The sequence below is a fragment of the Cricetulus griseus genome, chromosome 2 (genome assembly GCF_003668045.3).
Source record: "Cricetulus griseus strain 17A/GY chromosome 2, alternate assembly CriGri-PICRH-1.0, whole genome shotgun sequence".
Lineage (NCBI taxonomy): Eukaryota > Metazoa > Chordata > Mammalia > Rodentia > Cricetidae > Cricetulus > Cricetulus griseus.
In genome coordinates, this window is record NC_048595.1 from 343720231 (window position 1) to 343746331 (window position 26101).

The following is a 26101-nucleotide window of genomic DNA, read 5'->3' on the forward strand; positions in this document are numbered from 1 at the left end:
TTGTTGAGGACTCTGGGTATTTTAAACCTTACCTATGAATGAAAAGACACTCATTTGAAAACAGAAATAATCTATTGACTAGAAAGCACATGTTTCAAGCTAATGAGCTTGAGGTTCCTCTCAAAAGCAACTGAAAGAACTACCTATCTCATCCACCCTTGTACCTCTCTGGATACAGATCACACTCAGCAATATTGAATATTCACAACTGCTACAGAATAAGTGTTTCTTTAATATATCCCCCATCTAAGAATATTTCATTGAAAAAACTGTTTGGCCAGATGTGGTAACACTTAATCTTAGAAGGTGGGAGAGAGATGAATGTAGATATGTGAGCTGGAAGCTAGTTGACTAGCTCTACATAGCACCTTCTGGGCCAACCAAAGCTACACAGTGAGATCATGTCTCCAAAGATATACACACACACACACACACACACACACACACACACACACACACACACACACACAACTAAGCAGGGTAGCATAAACTTCTAATTCTAGCACTTGGGAGGGCTAAAGCAGTAGGAGTCTGAGTTCAGGACTAATCAAAATTATTTAGCAAGAACCTGCGTATTTGTGTTGTTGGGTTTTCTCAATTATTTTTTTTTAAAGGACTAAGAGGAACTTTTGCCCTAATGAATAACAAGGAAGAAAGCAGCACAAAAAACTTCTAAAAATAGTGTGTGGGGGTGGCAGGGTGGGGCCATGAAGAACACTTTCCCTGTTAAGAGTCATTAACACTACTACTCCACTGAACTTCACAGCTGTCACCATGTTAAGGGAGGTGTGTGTAAATAGCCTCCACCTCCACAAAGCAAACAAGACAGAATACCTTACTGTTACCAGTATATCAAACTAAGTCAGCACAGCTAAATCACAGAGCCATGTATGTCCAGTTAGCTCTAGCTTATCACCGTCCTTAGAGGAAAAAATAACATGGGAATCTACCACCACTGACTATTCAAAAGTAAATTTATAATCAGAACTACAGTTACAGTACCACGAGTAAGAAAAAAAAATCTGATTTTTTTAAAGAGATCTGAGTTTTTGAGAAATCATGGAATATAACAAAAATACAAGAATAGTAAGTAAATAAAAACATTGCAGAATTAAAATACTGAAGCAGAAGGGGCACATGTATGTGTCAAAATAATTTAATTTTCCCTGTACATTTTTGTTCATATGAGAAATCAAGATACACATTTATAATATTTACCTGTCATGAAACATTCAAGTGAATTCAGATGGCAAAGTAGAATTCAATCACTAGTGAAATGTTTAAAAATATATATATATATGTATATATGTATATATATATTAAACAAAAAAGTCTTTATAAGATAAAAATAATCTTCCACAATGCAATAAATTGCAGATCACTGAAATTTTAACTCTAGATTATTTCAGTTCAGTTTTTGGTTTCAAAATCTAGAGACAGTTTTTAAAAAAAGAGAGAGAGAGAATTGGCAGAATTCCTATCTGTTTTTACGCTTCTCTTTCTTGTTTCGACTACTTGTTACACTGTTTAAAGATGCTGATGTTGAAGGGGCTCTTGCATGACCAGTAGCCTTTAGATGATCAAAAAGTTTATTCCGAGATGGAAATTCACTGTGGCAGGTCGCACAGCTGATGAGAACATCACTCTGAGGAAGAGGGTAAGAGCATGTCAGAACAAGTGGTTGGCTAACAGAGTGTTTTATGTTGTAATGTCAAGGTTAAACATTAAAGAAATTCAAAATAAACATGTTTAACAAAACTGACAACTACCAACAAAGGCAGATATTCTCGGAGGGTAAAACAAGCACTATCAACTGCAGAGGTCCTGAGAAGCCAATGGCTTTCACTATGTGGACTAGAAGTCTGTGCTTTACAACTTAACAGGCATTAACTCTTATCACCATGGTCGGAGATTAGTCAGAATAAAGGAAATAGTAACTCTACCAGCATCTACTATTTCCAATGTGCTTCTTTTAAGAGTTAAAAAAAATGATAGCAGAATATACAGACTACATATTTTATATAGTTTATAACCATGTAGAGACAGAAATATATACAAATTCTAGTTCACCCTGGAAAAGCTCACTGATACACACGAACATCTTTAAGATACACAAGGTTGACTAGAGAGGTGAATGTAAAGATTGGCCTACCACTGTTGCTGGTTCAGCAGGTACTTTGACAGGTTTTTTCACATCTTTGGTTTTCTTTCCTTTGGATTTAGGAACACTGGAAAATAAATTTGGCATAATATAAGAATCCTTTCTAGTTGTCATCTACTTCCAAAAATACTCAAAAGATAAAATGTATGAGTCAAGCTGATTTATTCACTTTAATGTCTAATTTAATTTCACATGTCAACAGTTTAAAAAAAAACTTCAGAATAATCAAAATTTCCTTCTTTTTCCTCATTTTTTTTATTTATTTAACATACCAACCACAGTTTCCCCTCCCTCCTTTCCTTTCACACTACCTCCCCCTACCACCGCCCCATCCACTCCTCCATCTGCACTTAGATGGGATAAGGCCTCCCATGAGAATCAACAAACCATGGCACATCAAGCTAAGGCAGGACCACCTTGAGCTATACTGACAAGAACTCAGAAAATCCAGTGATTCCTTAACTGCTGAGGAATGGCAGAAGAGAAGCACTTTTCACTATGTAAACCACTATAGGAGAAGCAATGAAGGGCTAAACCAAAGTCATTATTGGGAAATCATTTGGAGGGTTAGGTGGGGTGATGTTATGTCTCAGCTCTGCCATTCCTCAACAGTTAAGAAATCAGCTGGATTCGCTGAGTCCTTTTCTCACACCAGTGAAAGGAGAAAACCAGACTATGATCAGTGAACTCTTATCATTCTCAAGTGAATACTCATGTGAAGTCACACGGGAGGTAAAAGACACTGGAAGAGTTCAGGGGCCTACCACTCCAGCCTGACCCAGTCCTCAAGTCCGCTGCGTAGCCAGGCCACAGGATCCTTATGGAATAGGACATGAACCAGGGCTGCTTTGAGCAGGAAGGCACCACGATTCTGAGCTATGATCTAACATCTTGAGGTTGGGCATGGCATGATTTAGTGCCAATCTAGTGAAGTAGGGTAGAGAAACAGACTCAAAAGTAGCCTATTCCCTCAGAATTGTCAAGGGCAAAGTAAGACTTTCCAGAATGTTAAGAGAAACTAGAAATGATCCAGAGCAATGCTGTTGTTACCATCGTAAAAGTATTGTTACTACAGTGGTGTGGCTGTTAACACAGTGATATTGTTAACACAGTGATATAGTTGTTAGCTAGCACAGTAATATTGTTACAATAGTGACAGTTACCATAGTGGTACTGATGTTACCAGTGATATTGCTGTTAGCACAATGCTACCTAATAAATACATGCTTGTGTCTGTGTGGACATGTACACACATGTGTAGTTTACACCAAACTTAGGCATACCGTGGAGGTTCTGTTTGACCTACCCTTGATGACCTTACCATTAATTAGTCAGTAGCCAGGAAATTACAAGAAACTTTGCCTTACCTTTTAGCTTCACTCTTTGGATCCTCACAGACTTCTGTGGTCTCTGTGATACAGACATTTTCTTGGGGCTTATTTTTTAATTCTTTGGCATCGTCTTCATTTAAGTTAGTATCTTCTGGATCAACCTTTACTCCTTCTTCAGTTCCATTTTCATCGAAATTGTTATCATAATTCTAGAGAACATATATGCCATTATGAAACCAATCCAACTGATAGCAATGGATTCATTTTTATGTGTGTGCACGTATACATGTGTAGTGTATGTACGTATATGTGCACATGCACATGTGGAGGCCAGAAGCAGATGTCAGGTACCTTCTACTATCACTATCTTTTTGTGACAGGGTTTCTCTCTGAACCTGATGCTCACTGATGGGCAGGCTAGTTGCCGGGAGCTGCTTGTCTCTGCTGTACCAGTATAAATTTTAGGTAAGTACAACAGGCTTGTCTTTTTTTATTAAGGATACAAACTCAGGTCTTCAAATTATCAACTAAAATATCTCCCTAGCACCTATGTAATAATGGACTGTGTTACATTTCCAAAATTTGGACTAATGTAATGATGCCCCACACTCACAGAAGTAGAGAAATACAAAAGAAGCAGTTAAGATGCTCTTAGGCCAGACACAGTGGGACTTGTCTATAATCCAAGCACTTGGAAGGACAAAGCAAAGGGACTATGAGTTTAAGGCCAGTTTAGAATACACAGTTCAAGGCCAACTTGTGATAAAGAAAATGCTACTTCATAAAAATCTACTAGATGCTCGTTATAGATATTAGAGAAAAATTGTGAATAGTTGAATATGAGAAATAAATTTAATCTATATTTCTAATGATATTCATTCAATAATGTAAAAAGAGACAATGCATTAGCAAAAATGAAAAGGGGAAATTATTCATACAGCCCAGTTACAATTTAATTCAATAAATATTAAGTAATCTCTATAGAATTCAAGATGGTATTTCTACTTCTATATTTCTTAAATACTATGAAAAACATTACTTTTACAGTCAGGATAATAAGCAGCAGAAAGACTCATCATTGAAGTGTCTGGCAAACGTTGCTTTACTAAGTGCAACTTTGTAGACTCACACTCATGTGTACTCTCCCTTAATATACATGTTTTCCTCCTGAACTAACTCAAATAAGTGGCAGGTAAATGATTCTTTGCCTTGTTCCCCTCAGAAAATTAGTCTCAGAAAGGTCCACATTTTAGTCCAACATCTGGATCTTTGATCCATTTTGAATGGCACTATTGAATACAACAAAATTATTCTTTAAAATCAAATATTAAAACGTTCCATGATAAGCCGGGCATTGGTGTTGCATGCCTTTAATCCCAGCACTCGGGATGCAGAGGCAGGCGGATCTCTGTGAGTTCGAGGCCAGCTTGGTCTCCAGAGCAAGTGCCAGGATAGGCTCCAAAGCTACACAGAGAAACCCTGTCTCAAAAAACCAAAAAAAAAAAAAAAAAAAAAAAAGAAAGAAAAAAAAACCTTCCATGATAAATAAATTACATGTACATATACAATGACCAAAACCCAGATTTTCCTATTTCCAGATTTTAATTGTTCTTTTTGACTGAAAAACCTTATCATCAGATATATTCAATTTAAAAATAATGACATTCAGTTAATTCCAATCAGGGAAGTTCTTTCTACATGCAAAATCTTCAAATATGCAACAGTAATTTAATCAGTTACATCTATATAAGGAGATAAGGTACTAAAACCTGAAAACATTTCATTTCCTTTTGAACAACTTTATAGGACTGAAGAGCTTGTTCAGGCTGGGCAGTGGTGGCACAGGCCTTTAATCCCAGCATTCAGGAGGCAGAAGCAGGTGGAACTTTGTGATTTCAAACAAGCCTGGTCTACGAGTGAATTCCAGGACAGCAAGAGCTAAACAAAGAAGCCCTGTCTCGAAAAACCAAAGGAGAAAAAAGAAAAGAGGAGTGAGAGGTTGTTCAGATGGTGAAGAGTGAATGCTGCACAAACATGAGGACCTGAGTTCAAACGCCAGCACCCACAGAACAAGATAGGCATTGTCTCACATGCACATATGCACCTGTAATCCCAGGACAGTAGGGGCAGCAATGAGGACCCCAAGGACTTGCTATCTTCCAACCTAGCTGAAAACTACAACTTCAGGTGCAGTGAGAGACTCTGACTCAAAGGAACAAGGCAGAAAGTGACAGAAGGAGATACCCAACCCCTTCATACTCTGGCATCCAAATGTATGTGTGGAAAGGTTTACATATCCATATGCACACACGGACACACACAGAAGATAATTTTACACAACATAACAGTGAAGCTCTTAATACAAGAGTGTCCTGAGTAAGAAAGTACATTTCAAATCTATAATCAGAATTAGAGAATTTATAATGTATTTATTGTAGGAGTTAGAAAGATACATAATAAAACCTTTCAACATACCTGAGCTGATTTCTGTTTCTTTTTCTTCTGTTTTTTGGAAAGTCTAAGAACAAATATAAATCAAAATGTGAAGTATCGACTTTGTGAAGATTTACTAAGTAAAAATAAAAAATACTGAAATAGAAAGGTAAAGAAATACTAAAAATGTGTAATATCAGCCAGGCAGTGGAGGCTCATGCCTATCATCCCAGAACTTGGGAGGCAGAGACAGGCGCATCTCTGCGAGTTCGAGGCCAGGCTGGTCTACTAAGTGAGTTTTAAGCAGCCTCCAAAGCTACAAAGAAACCCTGTCTCAAAAACAAACAAACAAACAAACAAAAAAGTGTAATATCATAAAACATTAAATGAAAGAACACTGGACAAACAGTGTTCTTATGCCAACTGCATGAGAAGAAAAATGCTTCCAATGTAGTAATTACATAGTCTATAGACATATCAAACATTAAGGTCTCTACCCATTTTAACACTGTATGGTTCCTGTTAACTGGAGGAGATGCTGACAATAGTAGGTAACAACTTCCTTGGGAGAAAACATACTTCAGTAACATCTCTAATGTGACAAAGGTGACAGTGGCATATAAGACTGTCAATTACTTTTGCTTTGGTAGGTCTTCCACTTCGTCCTCAGAATTGGCATTCAATAAATTTCCATCCACTTGAGCCCCTGAAAAATGTTCTTCCTCTTCCTCTAACTGCTGCTTTAACAGTGCGACCATTTCTCGGTGCTTCTTTGACTTCTCATGGTTCTTCATACTGGAAGGACAATATGACATGAGCGGCTGTACTACGGACACACACGTGGCCGGGAGCAGTGGGAACCACATGCACCCAGGTACATGGTAGGATGACTGCAACCACTGGGCCTGCCAAATAGATGATTTTATATAGAGTAACAGTAGAAGTCTGTTGCAACAGCCAGGAATCACCAGCCTAGCTAAACCATGAAGGAGTTCTTCTTCCCAATACCAGCATTCCCCTTATTAGTTCCTTTTTACTTCAATGTATTTTCTTGCCAAATTCTCTATTTTGATTTTTTTTTAAATTCTCAAAATCAAAGTCTTTGCCAGGTTCCTTTTCATCACTAAGTATTTGCTTAGTGTGTCTATGTTCCAGGCCATGCTAAAGGCTTCTAGGGATCTCTGGAAACACATCCTAACTTGTAGAGGATGACAGGGCCTAGAGAACAGGCGGTGCCAACCCTCAAAGAACAAGTTTACTTCCTTTTATGTTTTCAACAGCATATTCTCACCTCTTTCTTACTACCTTAAATGTGACAGAAACCAAAGACATGCCACAAGCCAGGGCTACATTAAACTGTCAAGTTAGAAACAGTCTCATGATATAGCTCATGGTACAGTGGCTGACTAGCATACAGAGAGCCCTTGGGTTTCATCTTCAATATTACAGAAACAGTAATAAAACCCAAAGCAGCAACTGTGTCACTATTTAATTCATGTACTGCTTAGATTTTTTTATTTCTTGTTTTAGTTGCTACAGTTCCTTCCCATTAAAATTCTCCTTAGACCAAGGTCCCCTGCAGAAATGAAGGTTAGTTAGAAAATAAATGGAAATAATAAAGACATGTTGTCATGTGTGGTGGTGCACACCTTTAATCCCAGCACTCAGGAGGCAAGGGAGGTGGATCTCTGTGAGTCTGAGACCAGCCTGGTCTACAGAGCAAGTTCCAGGACATCCAGGAATCTGTTACACAGAGAAACCCTATCTCAAAAAACAAAACAAAATATTTATCAAATTCCATGATAGAAACATAAATGGGGAAAGAGGGAACTGCTTAACGAAAAGGCCCAGATGCAGAATGGTAAATGCAAGAGCATCACTCAGCCTTCAGTATTAAAGACTGACTGGTACAGGTGGGTTTCCCTCTTCCAAAGGCCTGCTAAACACTGTTTGATATCTAAACAATGGTTTAGATATCAAATTTTAGGGTCCTTATTCAAATGCAATAAGGTATTTTGGAGCTGGTATCCAATCCTCAGCACAACATGCATTCATCTTTCACACATGCCTTGAATATGTTCCCAGAAGGTCATTTTATGCAATATTTTAAATACACTACACGTTGACTGAATTCTCACAGTAGGTCAGGTGCTGAGTATCACACAAGTGGTATCATGTGTGCTGTGTGCATTCAAACATTTCAGGACTTTGGAACACTTAAGATTTTATAGAATGCTAAAAAAGATAAATGTTTAATGCTTCCGAGGAAAACTCATTGCTAAATTAATTCTAACCCATATAGCACAAAAGCTGGATAATACTTAAGTTGGGTGATCAAGATGCTCAGCATCACGAAGATGACATGGAGCCCACAGAAAATGCAACACAGGCATGCAGTAGCCCACACGTGGATACATTAGTCATAAATGAAGGGACAAACCCAGAAAGAGATTTACTCTTTCAAAAGTTGTTTAAAGGACTAGTGTATTGTCCAGATTAAAGAAGGCTAAACATACAAACTCAATGATAAAAGTACCAGAATGGATTCTGTACTAAGTGGGAAAATATACTAATAAAGAGTACATTGACAAAACTAGAATATGAGCAATAAATTAGAGAAGAGTACCATATCAATGTCACAGTCTCTTGAAGTGATAATACGTTTCGGGAGAATTGTCCACATAGCCATTCCACTGTGCCAATAAAGCCACCTTGAATCAAAGGACTGAGTCAGCAACTGGCTGACTGAGATAGGTATAACCATAGAGCTGCTGGAGAACTAACGAGGTCTGCTAAAGGGACAGAAAGGAAAAAAAGGGATTCGGGGTGGGGAGGAATTGGGGGTTTCTGGTACTGTGGATTGGGAAAAACGTGGAGAGAGGGTCAGCCAACTGATTTTCAGCTGTTCCTTGGGTTTATCAAGTCTTTATCTCAATTTCTGACTCCCAGAATTTTTATTATACTGGAACAATTTAGGTAATCATTTCAAACATACCTTGTTATTGAAAACCCATATATCTATATAGTCTTATATATATCTAGATGTAAAGTAATATACATATTTGGAGGTAAAGAAGTATTATACATGTAATTTTCCAATTACTCAGGAAAAAAACTTATGTGTATGCTTGTCCGTAGTTACGTACCTACCTGTGTGGGCAGTGAGCAAGCATGCAAATTAAAAGTGTGTAAACCACGAGCTAAGGAGTGCACCATATACTATTCCTACAACTTTCTTTAGGTATAATTATTTCCAAAATAAAAATCAAGTTTAAAATCTCTTTTGTCTGTTGCTTTTTGTTTTGTTTCTATCTCTACTGCTTCTCTGACTCCCAGGCATCCTCCTGTGGCTATCTAGTGCCTCTCTCTGCTGCCCACACCCCACTCTCTTCTGGACTAAGTGTTCTGCTGATTCGGCTCTCAGCCCCCCATGCTATTTCTCCCTCTCCAATGGTCTCCACATGATGAAGCACTTCTAGATCAGCACACATACTCTTGGCAGCACAAGTTTAAACTCCCTAGGCTGACAGCAACAAGCTGCTGGGAGGGAATGTGATGGCAGGAGGAAGTCTCACACTAGTACAGACATGATTTGATTTGGTCTCATTTTCTCACCTGTGCCACCTATAATTTGACACAGTGGCATTTCTGGAAATAGCACACAGGAATATTGAAATATGTTAATAGGTATAACAGGTTTAACTGCACAAACCCCACTTTTTATTGAATCAAACAAGAATTCCTGGAGGATGGGGGTACTGTTGATCAAACTGTTCCAACCAATCCCCACAAACATTTACAAAATGTTATACCTTGCCTCAAAACAAAAGATGAGTTCAAAGACGGACACTTACGCCTTTTCTGTCTTGAAGGACTTGTCACAAGCTGGGCAGTACAGGTCATCATAAAGCTCAGCCTCCTCAGCCTCATCGCTGTCTTTACCTGTGGGATGACAGACTAAGATAAGAACCTAAAAGTACACATCCTTAATGAGGGACTCAAAAGGCACACAACTTAGAACGAAAACTTTGTGTTTCTTTACAAAAAAAAAAAAAAAAAAAGTGCTGTTGGGATTTGAGTTGTCCCTTTCGAGCACCAATGTGTTTAAAGGAAGAATTCAAATCAATCACCTCATCCTTCAAGTTCTTTGTCATTACCAATGAGGTCATAAACAGCTTATTACATGTAAAGCTTAGCACTATACGCAGATCTTTTTCATAATCTGAGGCTTATTACATCAACACAGAATTTAAGATCTAAATGACTAAAACCTTAAATGAAATTCTCTACATATTTCTTACAGTCTACTTCTTAAAGAAGTAAGTAAAATGCCTGCTACTTGGGGTTTGCTTTTATGTCAATAAGGATTCCAAAGTGTCACATTCCACATTTTGGTTCTTTGAAGATAATAATATGATTCTGAAGGATATTCAGACTGAAATCACAAACAGCCTATGTCCTATGTTTAATGCTGATTTCAGCAGAACCCTAACAGAGGATGCCTGAAACAGAACCAAATAAATTAATGCCTTTTCCATTCCAACTCCATGCTTTTGACATGGCTTTTCTTTAATTTCCTGGACACCATGACATCAGCATATGATCTTTCCCCTTTCTTTTTACCTTAAGGACTTTCTCTTCTATTTAAAGAAAGCACTCTATGGCTTCTCTTGGGCATATTCCATGTCAGCATCCATCTTTCATTTTAGGGTCATCATTACATTAAGGTTATTTGACCACAAGCACTACAAAACCATCACAACGAATCTGCTATCTACTTGGTTAGTAAGTAACTAAGAACTCAGTGACTAGGAAAGTACATACTGTATAGATAACTGTGCACAGAGCAAATGGGACAGTACAAGACTTCATCACCCACAGATCAAGGCACAATTTAAAATATAGATGAGTTATTTCTGAATATTTCATTTAACATTTCAGACCACAGTTGACTAAAAGTCACTCAAAGTGCAGAATTAAGATGGACAGAGAAGGCAGGGCCACTATATATAATGCAATTTCTTTAATTACACATGTACTTTAAACATTTCCCATTCATGGAATCACCTTTAATCCATCAAACAACAAAAATTCTCCCACCAGTTAAATGAAGATAACTCCACTAGCACAACCTCTATCTAAGGAATATTTTCTGAAGACCAAGCAAGGTCTTTTACGTGAAAGGACTTTATGATAGAAATCTAATTAGATCATTTTACATTTACAGAGCGCTCTATACTTTTGAAAGTACATACTAACTTGACTCATTAATAAACCATTCAAATCTTAATCATTTTGGAAAAAAATGTCATTTTATCATCTGAGTTACTTGCCTAAAAATCTACAGTTTATAAATAAGTAAAACTAAGAAACTATATTCATATCAGCTTCATGAATGGAAGAGCTGGGAATCATGAGGAAATTGGGATTATAGGTAGTCCCCAAAATGGCTAAATCATGCCTTTTAAAATACATGCTTGTCTGCCTAGTAAACATAGGAAGAAAAAAGAGAAACATTCTAGTACTTCAAAAAGTACCTTCCGAAAGTCCTAAGTGAGAGGAATAAGACACAGCAATCGGACTCCTGCACAACAACTACTGTCCTAAAAGAGATATTAAAACTTTCTAGGCATGGTGATGCATGCCTTTAATTCTAGCACTCTGGAGGCAAAATAGGTGGATCCCTGAGTTTGAAGCCAGCAGGTCTACAGGCCTAGTTCCAGGACACCAAGTCTATAAAAGGAAACCCTGACTCAAAAAACAACTCACATACTGCTTAACAAAATATTCTTTTTTTAATAATTTATTTTTATGGGCATTGGTGTTTGCACTTTCTGTCTGTGTGAGGGTGTCAGATTTTAGAGTTATAGTTACGAGCTACCATGTGGGTCCTGGGAATAGAACCTGGGTCCTCTGGAAAAGTGCTCTTAACATTTGAGAAATCTCTGCAGGCCAACAGAATGTTTTTCAATTACTACAAAAGAACTCCAATTTCTAGTTCCTTACAGAAAACAACAAAAGTGAAACTGAAGCACTGAACCAATAAAGTAGAAGTGAGGTACTATCCAGTTTTTCATCTGCTCTTCCATTCCCTAGTATCTTACATCTGGGCTATTGTAGGCATCTAAGTACACACAATAACATTTATTTCCCCAAACTACTTAATATAGCAAGAAAAATTACCTTCCAATCTATCTTTGGGCTCCTGTTCCTCCACTTCATTTTCATCGGGTCCATCTCCAAACTCCTTTTCGTACCTGGCTTCCATCTCCTGCAGCTCCTTCTCCAAATTGGCCATAGTCATCCAGCTCTGCTCTCTGTACTGCTCTACCAATCTAGACACACAGCACAATCTCACTTCACTGGAAAGCGTAGCTCTAAAACTAGCCCTACAGAGTCTTCCCCCATGCTGCCAATGAGTGCAAACCTTCCACCCATACTTAGCTACACCTGGGGCACAGCCACTGGCATCTGGCTGGTTTCACCTGCTCTACTAATAATAGGACATGAAATGTAAACTTCAGCAGCTCAGCCAAAGTCTTCAGGTGACTTTAAGTGTTAAGTGTCAAAAAAGTACAAGATAATGTGTGGGTTTGGGTAGAATTTTAGTAAATGAATAACCTGTGCTAAAAAAAAACAAAAACTCAGAATGCTGGGCAGTAGTGGCACATGCCTTTAATCCCAGCAGAGGCAGAGACTGGAGGATCTCTGAGTTAGAGGCTAGCCTGGTCTGCAGTGTGAGTTCCAGGACAGCTAGGGCTAAACAGAAATGCAAAAAAAAAAAAACAAACAAACAAAAAAAAAAACAAAAAAAACCCCAAACAAACAAAAACCCACCAAGAAACAAAAACCCCAACTACTCTAGATACAAAACTTTTACAATAACTTAACAAAATACTAAAATTAAGTGGAATAACTAAAGTACCAAGAGGTAGTCCTGCATGGTCGCTAACAGGAGGGCTCTGCAGTTGGAAGATGGCTCAACAGAACACACTCAATACTAAGCCTGAGAATCTGGAGTGCATATAACAAAAACAAAGAACTCACCCATGCAAGCTGCCCCTCTTCATGAATGTCCCATCCCACACACACAAAATTAATTGTTTCTTTCTTCATTCCTTCTTTGGTTTTTCAAGACAGGGTTTTGCTGTGTAACAGCCCTGTCCTGGAACTCGCTTTGTAGACAATGCTTGAGATCCACCTGCCTTTACCTCCCTGGGATTAAAGGTGTATGCTACCACATCCAGCTCAAAATTTTTAGAAGTTAAAAAAAATTTTTTTAAAGAGCAGGGCTCTTGGTTAGACTTCATGAGCCCCATCCCCAGTTTCGACTTAGCAGCTACAGACCTCATTTTGTCACCAGAATGAAAAGGAAAATATGTAACAATCCAAAACCAGATGTTTACATAGTAGGTAAAGAAACATTGCCCAATGCCAATTTAAAGATTTAAAAAGAAGAAAAACTATGTTATAAGCTATAAGGCATGATGATGAGTGAACTTAATATGGAAGCATCATGCTGGCTCCCCTACTGACATGCTCTATCATGATAACAACCTTACTGACAGCCACCCTGACCCCCATGTCACCACAAAGGATCTAGTCCCACACTGCATACTTGGCTTGCTTCAGCTTCTGCTGCCTCCTCATCTCCTCTGCCTTCCTCGCCTTCTCTGCATTCTGCTCCTCCACAAGCTTCCGATGAGCCTGCACTCTTTTATCTCGTTTACGAATGAAAGCTACAAGCTGGCGCACCAGTTCATTTTTTTCTTTCCTTGCTTTGTCTCGAATTTTTTTGTTTTCTTTTTCCATCGCCCGTTTTTCCCAGCGGTTTGAGGCTTGCCGAGTGTCATATTCTTCCTTCCAGGCAAAATTCTTCTGTGTGCAGAAACTCTGCCAGTAAGCGTAGAAAGGGTGTACTACCTAGTGACAAAGAAATGGGTAAAATGACGTTTTTTTAACTTAAATTTCTTTTAAAAGGCAGGAGGTATTAAGGATTAAAACATCTTCTACCTTTCTTTTCATGAATCTAAGATCACATTTGTTGTGTGTTAACTTTTGCAATACTGGGAATTGAGCCTAAAACCTTTATGCCATAAATGATGAATGCTCTACCACTAAACCACAACTCTAGACCCTCACCATTAACATTATTAATTGCTAGAGAAGACAGTTCTCTTCAAAGACTTTCAAGGATAAGACATTCTCCAAGGCAGATTTAGAGAAGAAAGAAAATACTCTCACTGGCCACAGAAACCAAGGGAGACCAAGTCAAGAGTGGGCACTAAGAGACAGCTGCAAGCTTCATCAAAAGTGAGGGAGAAAGCCAGGTTAGGAAACAAAAAATGACTTCTTTTAGGACTAGAAAGCCCAGTGAGAGAGGCTAACTGTAAAATGCAATGTAGTTTTTCTTTTACCGTGTCGTAGTCACTCTGGGAGTCACCGAAGTTTGGAAAATCCTCAACATCTCCCTCTGACATACATTCAAATTCTTCTTTTGCAATCAGCTCAAAGACATCACGATACACTGCATAGAAACCCTAAAACAAGATAGAGCAAAGCCAGAAACTCAGTCTAAGCAGAGAAAACATGAGCCAGGCATTCATAATGACAACGTGCAAGTCCCAGCTGTCACTACCTCAAGTGCCCTGCGTTCACACACACGTGCCCACATTCCACTTCCTACTATAATTTTAAGATATCTCTTTGCATTTGAGTTTTACTTAACCATTTGATAAGAAATTAAGTTCCCCATCTTACCTTTTCATCGTCTCCATAACCAGAATAACAGGTAACAGTGAAATAATGAAGCAAATCTAAACTGTCATCTTGGTATTCTCCATCAAGCCCTCCTTTAAGTAAGGCCTCTCTATGATTGTCATACCTAAAAGAATTTAGAAAATGAAGAGCTGGACAAGTAAGGACTTATTTTAAATATAATTACATAAAAATCACAAGGACTCTTTTTCTGAATCAGCCAAAGTAACAGTGTATGTTTCAACATGTGCAATCCATAACCATACAAACTAAAGAAACTTTAGAAACTAACAGACTTAGGAGACTTTCAGGAACTGAAGACTAAAACCATGCCTGCACCTTCTAGTGCTGTATACTATCAGCTGGGAGTTCTAGACTCTCTCAACAGGTACTGAAATACACAGGAAAGACAACTACTAAATGGGACAGTATTGAACATCATCTGGTTCATACACTAAGTTTACATTTATGACCTGGGAATTTACCAACATTTACCTGAAAAAATATATGTATGTTTATATAAACTTCATCTAGGACACACAACACACACACACACACACACACACACACACACACCAATTACTCTTCATAAGAAGTCTGTGATAGTATTTATTACTATTATTATCATCCTTGCTTCATATAGCAGGACACTGAAATTCAGCAATAGTAAATACTGATTGTTCATTATCATAAAGTCTGTAAACAGCAAGAGTAGAATTGGAATCAGGTCCCTTTTACTGCTAAGGTCAGGTTCCTCACCACGAAATGGAACAAGCTCCAGTGATAGGAGCATCACCAGGTGGCAGGAGCATCACCAGGCAGACGCTTTAATGGAGTCTTGGAACAAGCACACAATCTACGATTTAGAGAAGAACTAAATAAAAGGAAGTCAGGGAGATATGACAATGCTCTAAAAGAAACAAAAGTATTTTGTTTTGGTTCATGGACACAGATCTCCCTATGTAGCCCAGGTGACTCTCTTGAGGACAGAGACCATAGGTAGACGCCTGGCATGTGCATACATCTGGCTTTATTTAGGACAGAGCTCTGAAGTCCCTGATAGAGAAATATTTAAGATCTTCTCTGTGGTTAAAAGAATTAAGAATTTCCTTTTTATCCTTTCTCTTTTTGAGAGCTAGCCTGTGGCTGTATACTGTAAAACAGATGACTTTCACAGCAGTACTTCATCAACAGCAGGATTTTTCACTGTTATGTCTGAGTTCAAAACCTAACCATTAGCAGCAAAGAGCTGAGAAGCTGAAAAGTCACAACTTTAATCATATAAATTCTTGTTATGAGCTCATCTTTGTTGAAAGTGCCTATTATATTTGTAGATTCAAATTTATTCGGGTACTCTATAGAAATGCATTACAATTTTTGTATTAAAGTAAGAATTGCTGCTAAAGACAAAACTTCTGTGTAACGATAAATTTGTCATACACTAAAGGAACCCCACTCAAAGACAAACCACTTTGCGGTATCTGAGTTGAAGCTATGTAACCACCAAACTTGCTTCATCATGGATATCAGCAGACACTTGGAATAATCATCTCTAGAGTTCCTTCCTACCCACAGACTGCACTTTACATAACGAAGAGGTGACAGGTGCTTAGAACACTCTCAAACCATTCAGTGTATTAAACCAATAAGAAGCCAACAAACCCATGCTGACAATTCCTGCAAACAAACCAAAGGAGAAAGAGAGTGCCAACACAATGCTCACCATGCTCTTTCCTGAGGGTCACTCAACACATCGTATGCGGCTTGAATTAATTTAAACTGCTCGGCTGCTTCTGCAGCATTATCCAGATTCTTATCTGTTAGAAAAAAGTCACAGAAATTTAGTCATGGAAGAAGTACATGTATGGGCCATCAGAATGGTCAGTGAGGAAAGATGCTGGTTCCCAACCCCAAAGACATGAATTCAATTCTGGAACTCATATGGCAGAAAGAAAAACTGGATTCTTTCAAGTTGTCTGTCCTCTGCCCTATGCATGATCTCCATGTACCCTCCATGGCAAACCCATGTGTATGTCACATACCCACATGTACACACACACACACACACACACACACACACACACACACACACACACGTATCTCTCTCTCTCTGTGTGTATTCTCTTATAAATAGGTTAGGCATGGTGTCGCATGCTTTTCATGCCAGCATGTGGGCACATGCAGGTAGATCTCAGAATTCAAGCCTGACTTAAGTCTACATAGCTAGTTCTCGGCCAGTCAAGGCTACAGGTGAGACTGTGTGTGTGTTTAATAGTATAGGGCTGGCAATATAGCACAACAGATAAAGATACTACCCATCAAGCCTGATGGATGGCATTCAGTCACTGAAACCCACATGGTAGGAAAAAATCCACTCCTACAAGTTGTGCCCTGACATCCTCATACATATACACACAGAGGCACATGCAAATTATTATTTTCTTTGCCATGCCTCCTTAACTGCAAAACTCAAAAAGCATCTTTGCCTGCAAGTGGTAGCCAGCAGAGGTCTCTAACTTCACCCTTCTCCTCAGTAGTGCTAGTTTGACCAACAGCAGGAGCAGAGGCAAGGCAAGGGGTGGTATGAAACTGGACTGGCCAGCAGCTCCCATTTTGGGCTCCTGCCTTCTCTTGGAATACCCATGTCACAGTGTGAGGAACTCAGTTTACTCAGAAGTTCAGGGTCAAGAACAGAGGGCAGGAGGGAACAAACAGAGACCTGCCAACAACCATATCCATATGAGTCTGGAAGCAGGCCCTCCCAATAGTGGTGAGATGCCCTTAGCAGAAGCTATAAGCCAAGCCATGCCCATATCCTAAGCTTCAGAACCTTTAGAGTCTACATAATGAACTGATACACAATGTTTTTGCTGTTTGCTGCTTTAAACCCTAAAGCTTTGGTAATTTTGTTCTGTCATAAGTGAATAGTAATTCAGAAATTAAACATTTTGAATCTAACAAGTAACACACCAAGTTCTTTTAGCTATTACTCAATACCTGTCTCTAAGAGTTTAGAAGATATGACAGAATGTGTTCACTCCGGAACAACCATGCAGCCTGTTTGTCTAAGCCGCCCATGGGCAAGGGCATCTTGTCCCCTTTTATGTGTCATCACCTGATCCCAAGTCCTACAAGTGGCTTTCTGCCAAATATCTAACATTGATATTTTTCCAAACGTAGCAGTTTGCCACACCTCTTCTATCCTATGGAACTAAAGCCAGTCCTACATTAACTAAAAATAATGTCTACTTCTGTAAGGCTCACTTTCCATGAGAAGTAACACAACATAATTCTAATCTTTTTAGAGTGCACCCAACTGAAGACAGGTAGCACTAGGCAATCATGTGTTCTGACTGAGAAGGTCCCCCATGGGCTCCTAAGCCTAAGTACTTGGTTCCAGTTGGTGAAACTGTTTAAGAAGGATTAGAAGTGTGGCCTTGGAGGAGATGTGTTACTTAGGGCAAGCTTTGAGGTTCCAAACTAGCACCATTTTTTAGTTAGTTAGTTCTCCCTGCCTCCTACTTAAAGATCAAAATGTAAGCTCTCAACTGCTGCTCCAGCCACCTGCCACCTGCTACCTCTGCTCTGCCATCATAAAATGTTAAGATTTCTATGTCTTCATCAACTCATTCATAAACAGAGCCAAAAAGAAGACATTAAGAAAAAGAAAACACCTCAAGTGGGGCTGCTAAACTACTACAGTGTTACTGGGTTTTGTTTTGGTCTCCTGGGGAAATGGGAGAAACTGTAAGTCTCCAACATTTCTGTCAAGACACAATAGTGCATCTCAAATTAAATAACCCAAAAGTTTAAAACTCTGGCAACTGATTCTTCTTATGTAACACAAAAACAGTGCTTGCCAGGGATGTGTGATATGTGTTCTTTTTTGTCAGTACGACTGCACCTTGCAGAAAGCTAAGGCTCTTTTTGTTTTTTTGTCTTTTCAAGACAAGGTTTTTCTGTGTTGCCCTGGCTGCCCTGAAACTCACTCTATAAACCAGGCTGGCCTCTAACTCACAGAGATTCACCTGCCTCTGCCTCCTGAGTGCTGAGATTAAAGGCATGTGCACCAGCACTGCCCAAGCAAAAGCTAAAGCTTTTAAACACATAAAACCTATGGATATCATCTAATTACAGGAGCTAATTTCTGAGTGTTACTTTCTTTTTTTGTTTGCTTTGTTTTTTTCCAGATAGGGTAACCCTGGTTGTCCTGAAACTCACTCCATAGACCAGTTTGAGACTTCTAGCCTCAAACTCAACAGATCCACCTGCCTCTGCCTCTTGGGTGCTGGGATTAAAGATGTGCACCAATACTGCCAGACAGAACCTTTTTCTTGATTTCATTTTATACAACTGTATTTGAGTTGAATGACTGTGATGAACTGAGATTAACAGCAGCAATCTAACAAAACAAGCAACAGCAGAGTCTACATTTTGGCATAGGTACTGCTAACAGTCACCTGAGATTTATCAGGCATTCATGGCTGCACTATTCTGTGTAGTTTCCTCTTGACACACTGCCATATTCTGCTATCTCCTAAATCTCCTTACAGTGCCTTATGGAAGATTTTATTGGATTGTCCCTTGCAACACCTTGCTGTGAGAAAGCATCACTTCTCTGCAGGGCTCTACTCTTCTTGCCATAGCACTCCCGTAAAAGCCCCATGGTAATGCAGGCCTGTGCCCAGTCACCGTCCCTTCCTTCAAGATTTAAACCTTTTAACCAATAATCTCTATTACCAATACCTTCCCTTCCCCTTCTGTGTGTTCTTCTCTTCTAGTCACTCCTCTCAACCACTGAAAAGTTGGCATCTTGCTCAGGAACTCCAGTTTGGTATTCCTGCCCTCATTTCCAGGCTGGCCTCCCTCCTTGAAACATTGTCCCTTTACAACCAGAGAGAAACTTGGAAAACTGGCACTTACCACCATGGTGTTTCCCTTCTTCTATCGTTTACCAAAACTCTTAGGCTAAATCCTACCCCAGAGTTAATAAATCCTCCCTGCCTTGCCCCCACTTAGCCAGTTATGCTAGCCCCTCTCTTATGCTCCCTCCCCTCCCTTCAACAGGCATACTGCCACACTGTCATTTTGTGTTACTTCTTCGCAGCCAATTTTCCTGGTTCACTTTTCCCATCTCTGTCACCCACATATACAAAGCTGGCCCAGGTCAGTACATGGACTCATCGACACTTGAATTTGCCCTCAAACAGCCCTCCTCTCCTATGTCTCAAGCTGCCTGTTGTCTTTCTTGTGTCTCTATATAATGTATGTCCAACCAGGGCAGGGACCTCTCCTGCCTTGTTCACCTGACAAAAAAAGAACTCAATAATAAGGAAATGAACTTTTGGAAGGCTGCTTCTCTGAATCAAGGCTTAGCTCTCATCATATCTAACACAGTGCCTTGCACACATAATGAAATTAAACATTTCTTGACTAAAAGACTATGGCCAGACAAAGCAAGCATTCTGAAACCACGTGTCTCCTAAGGAAGTAGAACTATACAAAATATTTCCAATCTAGAAATATTTAGGATGCTATGAATCAAGACATTCAGAAGATGTTGCATTCAGTTCCTCAGAGGTTTGGCATCTAAGCCCATCAGCAATATTTCCTTCCCTCCTTGAACTGTCCAATTCATCATTAATTTCCCTGTCCATCATTCCTCCACCTGAACCATTCTCCTCCCCTTGGCCCCAAGGGCCCACCCCTGACCATTGGGACTTGTCTCAAGGCTTCTTCAGTCCTCAACTGTCTTCACAACGTCATCCTAGACATTATAATTAGCCCCTACTCTATGAAAATGCTTTTCTGCCACCTGTACACTTTCTTTGGGTTTATTTACTTTGGCTCTTTCTTTTGACTTCCTTCAATGCAAAACTTCTGTCCTTTCAGCAGGTTTGTGTATGTGTGTGTGCACATACACGTATATTCCTCACTGCCATCACACAAATCGATACCTATGTTTCTTCTTCCATCCACTATATAAACCTTCCCAGTCTGGGCCTCCAGTCTTTCCTTCCACTCTTCTCCCAAACCATCAGTAGCCTTCCAGTAGGCACTGTCCTTCATGCCCCTGGACATCTTTTACCCACCACCCACAGTGCTCTTCCTGAAACAGGACACAGTCCAAGATGCTCTCTGTGGAGAACAAACCTCAGCATCTCTCAGCACACAGTGACAACCCACCCCCATTACTTAGGTGCTTATTAGTTGCTCTATTAACCCAAATAGCAATTATACTCTTGCTCAAGTTTCAAACCCAGGGCAAATGGCTGAGGTTTCATATTTAACATATCATAGCAAACCTAGCCTGCAGACTCTCCCAGCATCCCCCAGTCCCTAGTGTTACAGGGTATGATTTGCATACCCCACCCACTACCCTGAACTCTCCAGGCCAGCAGCTGGGCTGCCCTTCCCTAAGTAATCTATACATTTTGATTACCCACCCCTTTTTGTACCTTTGGCCTTCTGGCTACTGCACCTGGTCCCCCCACACACACACACATACACACAAGGCTCAGGGTCATGTCCACTCTGTAAGCTCCCAGATGTGTCTGTCTGCACCTGACTATGCTCTCACTTTCTTCTCCACTGTACCTAGGAGCAGTCACTTCCTTTCCTTTTTTCTTTTTTTTCATTCACATACTAGTAATTATCATGTGTGTAAGGCATGTTTTCCTAACAAGACTCAGTTAGGAAACAGAGTCCTGTTTCAGCATTTCAAAATCTACATATTATACACTTACACCTTCTGGATTGGTATTAGAAAACTGAGTTTAAACCTGTTTATATTAGATGGTATTTTTCTCTTTTAAGCTTGTTTGGGTAACAAAAGGAAGTATATACTACTAAAATAAGGTTTATTAGTCATTTACGTGTGCATAGCCATCTTATGTAGACTCCGGGATGAATACCTTAAAGTTAAAATAAAACTATTAAACCAAAAATGAACAGGCAAACTAGTCACACCTGGTGGCACAGGGCAGTATTCCTAATTACTCACGCAGGGGAGGCAGGAGGATCACAAATTCAAAGGCTGCTGCCTTGGCAACACAGTGAGACCCCATCCCAAAATGATTTCTTATAAACACAGGCTGATGCAGTTGGAAGGGGGAGCGCTTGCCAGCAGGTGCGCGACGCTGGCTTTAACTCCCACTGCCAACCGAGGCGACCTTTTGGGAATCTCAAAAAGACGGGATTCGACTACTGAGACTTCGTTAAGTCCCACAGACCCATTTTACAACAACACAAAGCATAACGAGGGAAGCAAACTCGTTAAGTAACCTCAGGGAGTTCGCCGGGCCGTCCACCCAACTAGAAGTCGCCGTGGGAAACTCGTGCCCGGTGCAAGGCCGGGTCTGCGGGAGCCTGGGATCTCTGACGGCGGAAGCGAGCTGGCCTGTTAAAAGCCATTCCCCTGCCGTGGGCGGAGGCTCGCCGGGCGGTGTGAGCCAGGTAGCGTGAGCCGGGTGGCTGCCGGGCCGCGGGAGTCGTCGGGGACTGCGAGCCGAATCCGCTTCTCCTCCGCGGTGTGGGCAAGGGCCGCGCCGTCCTCTCCTCACCGCGTGCGACCCTCCAGGCCCGGCGGCGGGCGGTGGCGGGGACCCGGCCGGGGTCTCGCGGGTGGGGAAGTGGTGTGTGTGTGTGTGTGTGTGTGTGTGTGTGAGAGAGAGAGAGAGAGAGAGGAGAGAGAGAGAGAGAGAGAGAGAGAGAGAGGAGAGAGAGAGAGAGAGGAGGGCCACCCGGGCTTCCCCGCCCGCCGGTCGGTCACCTACCCGGGTGCCACCTCAGGGCAAGCTTCCGATAGGCCTTCTTGAGCTCCTCCTCGCTGGCGTCTCGCCGCACCCCCAGCGCCTCGTAGTGACACTTCATGGCGGGGCTGGACGCGGCACCGGGGCCGGTGCCGGTGCCGGGGCCCGGGACGGGGCCGACGCCCGGGCCCGGGCAGAAGTGGCGGCGCTGGCTGTCCTCTCCTCCGGCGGAAGCCCAGCGCCAGCAGCCCGCCAGCCAGCGAGCCCGGCGGCGGCGGCGCAGCGGCGCGGGGCGGCGGAGGCGCGCGGCGGCGGCGGACGACGCGGGCTGCGGCACGCGGGCGCGCGGAGGGGGCGGCGCCGGCGGCTCCGCATGGGAGGGGGCTGGGCTGGGCTGGGTTGGGTTCCGGGCGAGCCTAGCGCCGCGGAGGGAGGCGGGGCCTGGGCGGGGGAGCCACGACTGGAGGGCATTGTGAGGAGCACAGTAGACTGTTTGAGTGGTACCCACTAGCCGGTCTGGATGGGAGGGCCAGAGAGGCTTAGCATGGGAAAGTCTGGGAAACGCCTTCCGGGTGCTGTGATTATTTCTCAGCTGAGGAGACTTTACAGGTAAGCAACTCAGGCTTCAAGTAGCCAAGTGCCTCAGCCAGAAGTTCTTGGTGGAGACAGGAGTGTTAATAGCTTTTGAGTTCTCTTCAGCTTCCACTTACAAGGATTGCTTTTTCCTCTCTTGACCAGCGTGCATCAGTAAATGATTGCTTAAATCTGTTTTAAAAACAATTTAAGGGGCAAATAACATTTTTGTTTTGCTTTTCAATACAGGGTTTTTCAGCTTTGGCTGTCTTGAAATTCACTGTAAACCAAGCTGGCGTAGAACTGACATTGATCTGCCTGCCTCTGCTTCTCGTGTGCACCACCACCATTAAAGGCTAAAGGCGTGCACTACCACAGCCCTGCAATATCCAAGTATTTTAAGACAGCATACCAAAAGCCAGGCTGAGGGCCCGGTGTTAAGAACACAACTTTAATCCCAGCATCCACCCAGGAGGCAGCTGGCAGTTTAGAGTTCCAAGCCACACCTTTAATTACCCTACTCTGTTGAGTTCAAGGCCAGCTTGGTTACAGAGTTATACTCATGACCATGCCTCTACCTCCCAAATGCTGGGCTTATTGGCCTCCACCACACATATATTAAACAAAAAATGTCCACATGACAGCAAGTACTCTTCCTATGAATGAGTCATAAGGAAACATCGGTTTAGCAGTGTCATGAAATGTCTTAAAAAAACATGCAGCCTTGCTAAAAACAAGGTCTCCTGGGGAGGGGCATTTCCTCCCTAGGGACCTTTCCTTGATTTTGGAGGAAGACAACACATTTTTTCCCCTCCCTTCATGTGTGCTTTTGTTTGCAAACTCTTGAAAGACTGCATTGGCTGGCTGGGGATGGTGGTTTATGCTGTAAACCACAGCAATTGGGAGACTGAGGCAGGAGGATTGTCATGAATTCAATTTTTAAAACTTTTATTTTAAAAAATGTCTTCTTCGCCCCCCCCCAAACCTGTTCCTCTGCATGGAAACACGTAATAAAATGTAAAATATTATATGACCTAAGAGAATTCTGAGTACCATGCATCTTCCTGAGTCCTTACTTTCTGTATTTCCGTGATTAGGCTGAGAATGTAGTCATGGGATGGTATTTAGCCAGCAGATTTGGGTGGATCTGAGTAGCTATGTCAATTATTCTATACTATGTGATGGGAGATCTGTGCACCTACTCTAATCAAATGAATGTCAAAATAGTATGACCATTAAAATACATTCGTAATTTCACTTCAAGATTGAATGTTTACATACATCAGGTAGCTGTGGGTTCTATTTAGCAATATATGACTCCAAAATATATTGCTTGTGAACGTCTTTTGTATAGGATTGGAGTAACCATTGCAGGTCTGGGAAGTGGTCTCTTTCTCCCGGCCCCCACCACATTCACAAAGCCCAACTTATTTTCTCTGTGTATTAGATGTCTAAGTCATTACTCAAAATTAACACTATTTTTTCAAGTCATTTGTTAAATTGGGCTGGAAAAGTTGGAGTTTGCAAGAAAACTAAGACCTTTCTTCTCCTGAGAATCAGTGATGGGGAGTATGGTGGGGCAGAGGGGGGGGGTAGTTTTCCTGCCTTCAGCTATGTGAGATTGTAAATTGCAAGCCACTTTGCTACTTAGAGGGGTGAAGCCATATATTTGGGTCTGTAACAACTGATTGACTACAAAGTTGGTTAAACTGGATGATATTTGAGTCAGTCCTCGATGGTTGGTTGGTTTGGGCTGACTGCATAATCCAGATTGGTTTTGAATTTGCAGGTCTGTACTGTCCCACCTCTGAAAAGCTAGGATTACAGATAGGAACCATGTACTGTTTAAAAAACACTTACTAAGCCAGGCATTGGTGGCCTTTAATCCCAGCACTCGGGAAGCAGAGGCAGTTGGATCTCTGAGTTCAAGACCAGCCTGGTCTACAAGAGCTAGTTCCAGGACAGCCTCCAAAGCCACAGAGAAACCCTGTCTGGGGGGGTGGGGGGACCACTAAACACACTGATTTTATATAAGCTATCTGTGGGCAAAAGGGATGTCATTTGAGGGATAAAAACCTCCACAAGTTAATTGTTAACCTGTAACTATGACTGGAAAAATGAAGAGAAAAAATATAAGAGGAAAACTATGAAATGGGAAGTTCTACCAAACGGCAAAATGCATCCATCTGAAGTATTAATTCACATCTTTCAAAACTGGCAACATTTTTATGATATGTAATTTGTTCATAACATATATTCTCTTTTTTTGTTTGTTTTTTTCTGTAGCTTTGGAAGCTGTCTTGGAACTCGCTCTGTAGACAGGGCGGCTTCAAAGAGATCCGCCTACCTCTGCCTCCCAAGTGCTGGGATTAAAGGTGTGTGCCACCACTACCAGCTAATAACAAATTCTCTAATGAACTCTTCCTGAAATGTTTACCATCCTAGTCTCATTTTTATCCAAGGCTATGTTTAACTGCCTAAATAACCAATGCTCCCTTTGTCTTTTGTATTTAACTAGCTATGGCCATGAGAAACTGATCACAGACAAGTAATTCAGGTGGCTCTCTGACCTGAATCACATCATTTAAATGGCTTCAAGTAGTCTTAAACTACTTCGAGAAAAGTAGCACAATTAAAAACTCAACTGAACTCAGGTCTTCTGAAAGAGCAATCAGTGCTCTTAAGCCGAACTCTCTTCGACCCCCTCACACACAGGTAACTTTGTGCTGGTTTTTGTCAACTTGGCAAACTAGTCTCTTGGGAGGAGGGAACCACAATTAAGAGAGTACCTTTTCACATTGACCTGTGGGCATGTCTATGGGGGCACTGCCATCCCTAGGCAGATGGTAGGTAATAATAAAAAGCTGAGCAAAGCAATAATCTTGTGTTCCTACTGAGTCTCTGCTTCAGTCCCTACCCTAATTCCCCTCAGTGATGAACCTATAAGTTAAATTGTTTCCTCCCCAAGCTGCTTGTGGTCAGGATGTTTATCACAACAAAATAAAAAAATAAAGTAGGAATTTTATCTAGAACAAATAACTACATAGAACTTATATAATTCAAGAGCAACCCTACCACAGAAAAACAAGATTAGT

General features: G+C 41.0%; 1 protein-coding gene across 1 annotated transcript; it reads right to left on the bottom strand.

Annotated features, from left to right (window-relative positions):
• Nucleotides 1–1477: 1477 nt before the first annotated feature.
• Dnajc21 (DnaJ heat shock protein family (Hsp40) member C21) lies at nt 1478–22708 on the bottom strand. The gene is made up of 12 exons (XM_027401284.2): nt 22458–22708; nt 16406–16499; nt 14686–14809; nt 14343–14465; nt 13544–13848; nt 12109–12260; nt 9780–9867; nt 6562–6720; nt 5968–6010; nt 3529–3701; nt 2153–2228; nt 1478–1645 (listed from the first exon to the last, which is right to left on the bottom strand). The coding sequence occupies exons 1-12, from the start codon at nt 22552–22554 to the stop codon at nt 1478–1480; spliced, it is 1602 nt and encodes a 533-aa protein (XP_027257085.1). The 5' UTR covers nt 22555–22708.
• Nucleotides 22709–26101: the final 3393 nt, after the last annotated feature.